This window comes from Orycteropus afer, unplaced genomic scaffold, assembly GCF_000298275.1.
Source record: "Orycteropus afer afer isolate SDZICR_OR568_19922 unplaced genomic scaffold, OryAfe1.0 scaffold00240, whole genome shotgun sequence".
Lineage (NCBI taxonomy): Eukaryota > Metazoa > Chordata > Mammalia > Tubulidentata > Orycteropodidae > Orycteropus > Orycteropus afer.
This window is the reverse complement of record NW_006921827.1, coordinates 3370410-3379249: the sequence shown is the minus strand read 5'-3', so window position 1 is coordinate 3379249 and position 8840 is coordinate 3370410. Positions and strand designations below refer to the sequence as shown.

At 34.2% G+C, this 8840-nt stretch overlaps 1 protein-coding gene across 1 annotated transcript in view; it reads left to right on the top strand.

Moving 5' to 3' along the window:
- Positions 1-8840, top strand: part of HSD17B4 (hydroxysteroid 17-beta dehydrogenase 4) — a 125048-nt gene that overhangs the window by 11614 nt on the left and 104594 nt on the right. The window contains exons 6-9 of the mRNA XM_007949160.2: positions 1261-1345; positions 2816-3003; positions 6842-6950; positions 7099-7106. Coding sequence (XP_007947351.2) covers positions 1261-1345; positions 2816-3003; positions 6842-6950; positions 7099-7106 — 390 coding nt within the window. The remainder of the gene's footprint in view (positions 1-1260; positions 1346-2815; positions 3004-6841; positions 6951-7098; positions 7107-8840) is intronic.

Sequence of the window (8840 nt, the reverse complement as noted above, 5' to 3'; positions counted from 1 at the left end):
GAGCAGGAGTGGTGTATGAAAGGGAGCCTGGAACAGTAAAAATGATGGCAGTCTGAGAACATCATGGAACAAATGAAGATATAATTTTGAAGTGTCTAATAAACAGGAAAGATTTCCAGTAGTGGTGCCAGATAGGAAAGGTTGAGTTTAGTTAATGAACAAACAACAGTTAACAAGAAAAATGTATGGCTTTGTTGTTGTTGTTGCTTTTTACTCTTTGCCCTTACTTTCATTGTCCCACAAAACTAATACAGTAAACGGGGAGGCAGCGGGACTGAGATAATGGCAGTCATGACAACTGAGGTGAATGTGTCATCACTTATGGAGTGTGCTTCTGGGGAATATTACCAGAAATTCTTTTGGAAGAAGCAAAATTTTTCTATCATTTAAGCAAAACAGAGCTTTTAGCTTCCTCTTCCTTTAAACTAATAAAAGACAATCCCAGGTATATAGGATTTGTTGGCAAAGAGGAGTTTATGCTGGAGCTTTCCTTTGGAGTTCTTGAGGGGCAGAGGTATCTCCTCTTGTGTACTACTCTTGACTACCCTTTCCTTTATTTCTCCCTCTTCCTTTTTCTTCTGATATATAAATGAAAACGTTTGTTGAGGCTCTAGAATGAAATGAAAATAAGGATGGTTAAAAGCCTTGGGGATTAAAAGAATAAAATTAAATCTAGAATTATTTATCTGAACCATTCCCTAAATTGTCTATTAATTCAGTTTAAATCTTTCAGAACAAATAGGCTTCTCTCAACTCATTTGCAAACCTTGGTGAAAACAGGGAGACAGTGTATATTTTGTGACTATTTCTTGGTGATGAACTGTGTTATTTATGATTGATTATGTTTTACCTAATGTTAGTGTTGTGTGCCAATTTTGAATGTAAATTAATTGGAAATTAATACCAGTGAGTTTATATATAAAGAATATAAATTTACATGTAAAGACAAATTAAAGGTAGCATTGTATTTAGATATGTACATAGATTGAAATGATTACCTCTATGGTTTTCATTTTTTGGTGTTGGTATCATACATTATAGGGAACATTGTTCTAAGTCTCAGTGTGAATTATTGATTGTAGCATAACTTGAACAAAATAAAAAATGGTTCTAAGCATTCTCAGAGAGTGATGTGGCTGTAGGTGATTTTGAATGGTAGTTATAAAATGAACATCTTTGTGTAAGTTAACTATGTTAAGTCTGAGATGTACCTACCTAATTTTTGAGAAAGTATATAATAAAAATCATTTCTTGTTTTAGATCTAATCTACAGAGTTCATTTGTGGGGCTCATTCCAAGTGACACGGACAGCATGGGAACACATGAAGAAACAGAATTATGGAAGGTAGAGTTGAATATGGCTGTAGTGGGGGAAAGGATGAACATATGTTTATGGGCTTTTGTGTACGGAGAAAGATGATATTCTAAAAAGTGCTATGATTGCTTGATGAAAATATCTTCAATATGTGTAGGCTTTTTATAATGCAGTCTTGGCATATGCTCTCTAGTAAATTGATGTCATTCAGTCACAGTTTAGCTATTTCTTTTACCATCTACTTTTCATTATTAATGATTCTCGTACTGCTCTCTATCATTTAAAAAAGCAATTCAGACATTGAGGATTCAGTTGTATATACTTCATTCTCTAACCAAAATGTCATTTTATGTCTTCAGTGACCAAATGGGGAGATATGAGTAGCTATTTCCTGCTAACTTGTACTGGTTCGACATCAGTTAGTCTTTATAAACTGTTTGCAACTTTAAGCCTTCTCATGATTACTTCTATGTGGCTGATTCAGATGTGGCAGTGCTATTAAGGAACTCCACACCCTCTAATGTCAGGGTCATTCCTATTAACTAAAGGTTCACACATATAAAAAGAAAAAAAGCACAAATTCGTTTTTGTTTTAATTTTATGGAAGTAGATCACCGGCCCTTTTTTCTAAGGTGCTTCTGGGTAGATACAAAACAAATTGCCAGCATTGTACTGAATGGCTAAGTGTAAACTATTTGCATTACCCAAAGACACACACATATCTACTGGAAGTAAATAATTTGTAATACCTGTTTTTACTGGAAATTTATAGCTTATCCTGATCCTGACCATTTTTGTAATTTAGTGATAAGATTTACTTGGTCAAAGTAGAGTGAGTGAAGTTGGGTCAGATTGTCAGATGTTGTTGTTTTAATGAGACATTTAATACTTATCCAGAAAGGGAGAGGGGCAAAGTGGTGAGGACTGAAAATTAGAATAGCTTCATCTAACCTTTCTTGCTAAAATTTTAACTTGTGTATTGCCAACTTTTTTTTTTTATTTGTAAACATTTTTTCTTGGTTTTAATAGATAATGAATATGCATTCTTACACTTAAATTGATTTGATCCTCTAAGATTGTTTCTGAAACAGTTAAATTTTATAGCTGAATTTTGAGAGATACTTTTGTATTAATATTATTTTAGATATATGAATCATAAGTGTAATATGCTAGTGACTATACAGAGAGTTAGGAGCTCTGGTGGCATAGTGCCTAAGGCATTTGACTGCTAACCAGAAGGCTGTGGTTCTAACCTACCAGCCACTCTTTGGTAGGAAGGTTGGGCAATCTACTTCCGTAGTGATACCACCTCAGAAACCCAAGGAGGGGTCGCTATGAGTCGGATCTGACTCGATGGCAGTGTGTTGCATTTGTTGTTATACAGAGTTGGTTTTGACAGGTGTTAATAGTACCCCCCCTCCACACACACACAAAAAAAAAGAGTTGCAGTGTTATCAACATATAGAAAAGATGATGTTGAAAGACTGATTTTCCTTTTAGGATCATTATGACTTCCTCAGCTTCAGGAATATATGGCAACTTTGGCCAGGCAAATTATAGTGCTGCAAAGCTTGGTCTTCTGGGCCTATCAAATACTCTTGCAATTGAAGGCATGAAAAATAATATTCATTGTAACACTATTGCTCCTACTGCGGGATCACGTATGACTGAGACTGTTTTGCCAGGAGGTAAGTAGCTTAGATTTTTCAATTCTGTTACCTGTCAATATGTGGAGTGAGCTTTGCAAAAATACTTCATTTTCTGAATACTTGAAACAATTATTTTTTTCTGTAATTTCAAAATCATTGTATATATGTATATTCATTGTGGAAAATACAGAAAAACAGAAAAGAAAAATGAAATGACCCATAATTCTACTATACTGAAGTCAACTTTCATTATTTTTCTCAGTAGAAATATGTACACAGGCATACATACATTTTTTTTTATAAACGGGATGATAGCATTTTAGGTAACCATTGTTGCCATAACAAAAAATACTACAAGTTGGTGTCTTTAAATTACAGAAATTTATTTTCTCATAGTCCAGGAGGGTTCTAAGTCTGATTTCGGGGCATGGCTCTAGGGAGAGGTCCTTCTTTGTTTCAGCTTCTAGTAGCCAGGAGTCTTTGGTGTTTCTTGGCTTGTAGATACATCTGCCTTGTGTGTCTTTGTTCATATGGCATCTTTCCCCTGGGTATGTCTGTGTCTGTTCTGTTTTTTTAACTCAGAAATGATTGGGTTTAGGACCCACATTACTCTGATAAAACCTCATTAACATAAAAGGAAACCCTCTATTTCCAAACAGGGTCATATTTACAAGTACAAGGGTTAGAATTTCAAAACATAATTTTAGGGGACAAAATTCAATCATAATAGCATTCTTACTGTTTATAATAATTATTGTTTTTTAAATAACAAATACATATTAAAATTTTTCAATTGTCTGTTGTTGTTGTTGTTGTTGTTATGTGCCGTCGAATCGTTCAATTGTCTAAGAAGGTATATTTTTACAGTTGGTTTATTCCACTCAGGATCCAAATGAAGTCCCTGGGTATTTTGTTATTATATTCCCTAAGTTTTCCTTAACATAGTATTTCCTTTTGAAAAAAGCCATTTATTTGTTGACAGAATTAGTTTATTTGACCTATAGATTATTCCACATTCTTAGTTTGTATTGTGTTTATAAACAGGTAAGTCTTAGAAAATACAAAATTTTAAAGGTGCTTCATATTGTATGATTGAGAAGCTGTAACATTTTTTTAGTTATATAAAAAGTAGAAAACTTGACTAGTGGAAACTGTGTTTAGTTTTTGATACTCTGGTTTTTAGATATTTATGAAAAGTAATTTCCAACACTACTTAGGTTCTGTGAAGTAGAAGAAAACATTTTTTTGTATGTGATTTGTCCTCTTTCACTGGCTGCTTTTAAAAACGTCTTTTATGTTCTTTTCTTTCATAAATGTATCTATATTTATTTATCTAGTCACAAATGGTTTACACTGGACTGCTAACCTAAAAGTTGGAAGTTCAGAGGCATCCAGTGGTGCCACAGAAGAAAAGATAGCGATCTGCTTTTGTGAAGATTGCAGCCAACAAAACCCTATGGAGTAGTTCTACTCTCTAACTCATGGGGTTGCTATGAGTTGGAATTATTAACTTGATAGCAACAGGTTTTCATATTTGGTTTATACTGTGGTCTCTTAATCTTTGAGCTTATGGTTTATGTTTTGTTTAGTTTTATTAGTTTTGGAAAATGTATAGTTTTTATTTTTTACTCCTCCAGTCTTTCTCTTCTTTCTACTGTGAATTTAATATATATTAGACCTAATTTTGTCCTTTATTTCTTTTCACTTCTTTTTCATATTTTTGTGTCTGTCTCTTTTATTGAATTCTGAGTAGTTTAATTAAATTTGCCTTTGCTAATTCATTCTTTATCTGTGTCTAATATTTAATGGATCCTTAGCATTTTTCCTGTCAGTAATCTTTCTTTCCACCCTACCATATCTCTACTCTGCATATTTATTGATAAATAAATAAACTTATTGATAATTTCTAGGCGCTTACCATTGTGATTGTTTTATTTTCTGAATCAGTAGTTAGCTCCTCTATGCAATACATTTCATAATAGCAGTATCTCTAGTCCATTGTAGTCTAAATCTGTTGTTTCTTTTGACTTTTAGTGGTTTGGAGCTGCTCTTTTCAAAAATTATAAGTGCTGTTTTTATTATTTTATCATGCTAATAACAAATTATATTCTGTCATTTCACAATCAAATTATACATTTATTTGCCCTTTAAATGTTACAAGGTCCAAAACCAAACCAAACTCACTGCCATCGAGTTGATTTTGACTCACAGTGACGCCCCCTCTTAGGTTTCCGAGGTGTTATCTCTATGGAAGTAGATTGCTTAGTCTTCCTTCTGAGGAGTGGCTGGTGGGTTTGAACCGCCAGCCAGTGGGTTTGACTGGTTAGCAGTCAAATGCCTTAGGCACTATGCCACTAGCGCGCCCAAGTTACAAGATACAAACTCAAATTATATCTCATTTGAACCTTGGAACAACTTGGTGAAATAGGAGTGGAAAACATTTTAATCAATGCCTTACCAATGGAAAAAGAGGTCCAGAGTTGTTGAGATGTTCAGGGGCCTAAATTGCCTATGTGCAGGGCCAGGACTAAAATCCAGATTTTCATACTCACTATAGTGCTTTTCTGCTCTTAAGCTGCTTTCAGAAAGTATGCAGTAGAAAAATATTTCTCTGTATGTTCTTGGGAGTTCTGGTACTGTAGGGCTCAAGGCATTTGACTGCTAACCAGAAGACTGGTGGTTCTAACCCACCAGCCGCTCCTCAGAAGGAAGGTTGGGCAATCTACTTCTATAGTGATACCACCTTGGAAACCCAAGGATGGGCTGCTATGAGTTGGGTCCGACTCAGCAGCAGTGCGTTTGGTTTTTGTTTTACAAAAATATTTTCTTACTCATCAGTGATACTTGCAAGGCCTATTACATCATTATTTCACTGTCATTAGAATTGTCAAGGCTGTTTGGTAGTTTTCTGGCTTCTGGTTAAACAGCTGGTGGGGAGAGGAGTAAAGTAGTTTTGAGAATGAATGGTACCTGTCTTAGGTTAGGTTCTCTAGAATAGGAAAACCAGTGAAGTGCATGAAGTACACACACACACATACACACATATAGAGAGATTTATTTCAAGGAAATGACTTACACAGTTTTCAGGGCTGGCAAGTTGCAAATCTATGGGTTAGGCATCAGGCTAGAGGCTCTCCTTGACTCACATAGTTGCAGGGGCTGATGAATCCAAAGTTGGCAAGTCATATGGCAGACTGCTGGTTCACAGGTCTGTGGGAGCTGGTGAGTCTCCAAATCTGCAGGTCAGGCGGCAGGCTGGTAGCTTACATCCCAAAAATTGAGGGTCAGGATGATGAATTAGATGCAGAATTGAGATAGAGTGAGCTTTGCCAGAACATCCATATATATTAGATGCAGGCCATACCCCCAGGGAAACTCATTGGCTTTCAACTGATTGGCTTTTCATCTAATTGCTCACATCAGATCACAAAACGGAGAATGATGACATTATTTTATGGAATAACAATCAGTCCAGCGTCTGCCCAACCACTGACAAACATAGCCTAGCCAAGTTGACACATAACATGAACCGTCACAGTGAGTTTCTCATATCATGTACAGCTTTGCTTATCAGTCTTTGCCTGTGCAGATCTAACATCTCATCCTAAATAGTATGTTACCCATCTTGGAAGATAAGTTTGATGCCTCCAAGTATAGAGGCATGAGAGAACTTCAGGAATATGTCTGTTGGGATGAAGATGTTCTTCCTTAAGCTTTGAATGTTATTCCAGTTACATATATCTAATTTTGTTACTATTTATTTAAAAAAAATCTCTGAGTTATCTATAATTTAATAAGAAAAATTTGGGAAAGTAACATGATTAAGTATTAATATGTTCTTATTTATAACCTTTTTTTTTGTTGTTGTTTATTTCAGAATTTGTAAAAAGTCTGAAGCCAGATTATGTGGCACCTCTGGTTCTTTGGCTTTGCCACGAGAGTTGTGAGGAAAACGGTGGCTTATTTGAGGTATTCTGCAGCTTCCTGCTTCTTCCCAAAGTAATATTTGTGTAATGAGATATGAAAAGTGCTTAAAATCATATGTTTCCAATTGTTTAAATTTGTAAAAATCTGTACCAGTTCACATCACTTGTGTTATAAACCTTTTAACATTATGTATATATTATGATTAAGGAACAAATGTTAATTAATGTCCTTTTTTGATAAAGTAACAGCAACTTCATAAATTTTGCTTTCCTTCCTTCTTCTTTTCTGATATTTTTACCAAATGAAAATGTGACTGGTCTAGTATGTTTGGTCAAAAGTGGAAAATTTTACTTTGTTTGAGAAACTGAATGATCAAGTGGAAAGATGGAATATAGTGTTTGGTATCAGTCATGCCAGGTTTTGAATTTTTATTCTCTTAATTGCTGGCTTGCTTGTATTAATTAATTGCAAATTAACCTTTGTGCTTTAAGTTTTGTTGGGGATTATGTGACAACTAGAAGTTGTATTTTTAAACCCCTAGCATTGGGCTTACTTCATAGCAGTCATCTCTACTTTTAATTGTTATATCACTATAATCTTTACAGAAGAGGGACAATTAATAATAGCATTTGAAGTCCAAAATTGGGCCTGAACGTCTTTTATTTTATTAAGGAATAGTTTTAAAACTATTTATCTTTTAGAATGATAATTTGTTATTAATTCTGTGTGCAAAAATAATACATACTCTTTGTGGAAAATTTCAAAAAGGATAGGAAATTAATTATATAGAAGAAAATAAAAGTTGTCATCTAAGTTACCAACAACCAAATAAAACTACTGTTAATGCTTTATGTATTCTAGTCTTTGATGTGCATTATACACAAGTCTTTTTTAAATTATGGGTTTTATACACACATACACAAGTAGGATCATGCTATAGATGAAGTTCTGTAAGTTGCTATTTTCTTTCAATTTTTCATTACCATTTTTAATAAGGAATCATTTGTCATGCAAGATTGACAAAATATAGTAAGAGTTATAAGTAATATGTTTGTGATGACATTGTAAATAACTTGCCATTTTGTGAAGTTCAGATATATAAATTGGCAGATACAGATTTTTTTGCTTAGCTAGAGCCTTTGCTTCTAGTACTTGAGGAACTTATGGTTTCTTTACTCTCAGATTGTTATCAAACCTACTCTTAATTTTATCTATTCTGACTACATCAAGACTAATTGGATCTCTTATAAAAGATGTGGGTATATTAATGGAAAGCCAAAGGGTAATAGTAAGCCAGACCTTGAGCCTAGAGCTGTTAAGATGTGTGCTGTCTCTTGATAGATTTTCTTCTGTCATGTTCATGTGGAATTGTGGTAAGTTTTGTCATACTATACTTGTGTTTGGAGATAGGGTGAACAAATTTTATTTCTATCAGACATTATCTTCAGAGGATTTTTTGAATGACCTGTAGAAGAAAATGCAGAGATCACAAATTTATCTTTCTGGGTGGAAGTTAAGGTATTTGTTTTTTTATTTTGTCTTTGTATAAAGAAACGTTTCCTTAAATGACTTTGTAGTTTGTTAAGTCAAATTCTGGTTTTGTTTGGCTTTTTTGTTCACTGGATCTTCTAGAAAGGCATTTATTTTGAGCCTGTGACATGTTAGGCAATTTTACTCTTTATCCTGATTAACCTTCACAGTAACCTCATGGAGTGTGTATGTTATCCATAATAATTTACAGATGAGGAGACTTGAGTTAGGTTAAATAATTTGACCAGGGTCATATAGTCAGTAAATGGAAGATCTGGTGTCAAACTTAGGTCTTGTACATTAGTCTTATTTTTTTAATACATGTATTTCTACTACATAAAGGAAGGTTGAGCAATCTACTTCCTTAATGATACCTCCTTGGAAACCCAAGGAGGGGTCGCTATGAGTCGTGTCCGACT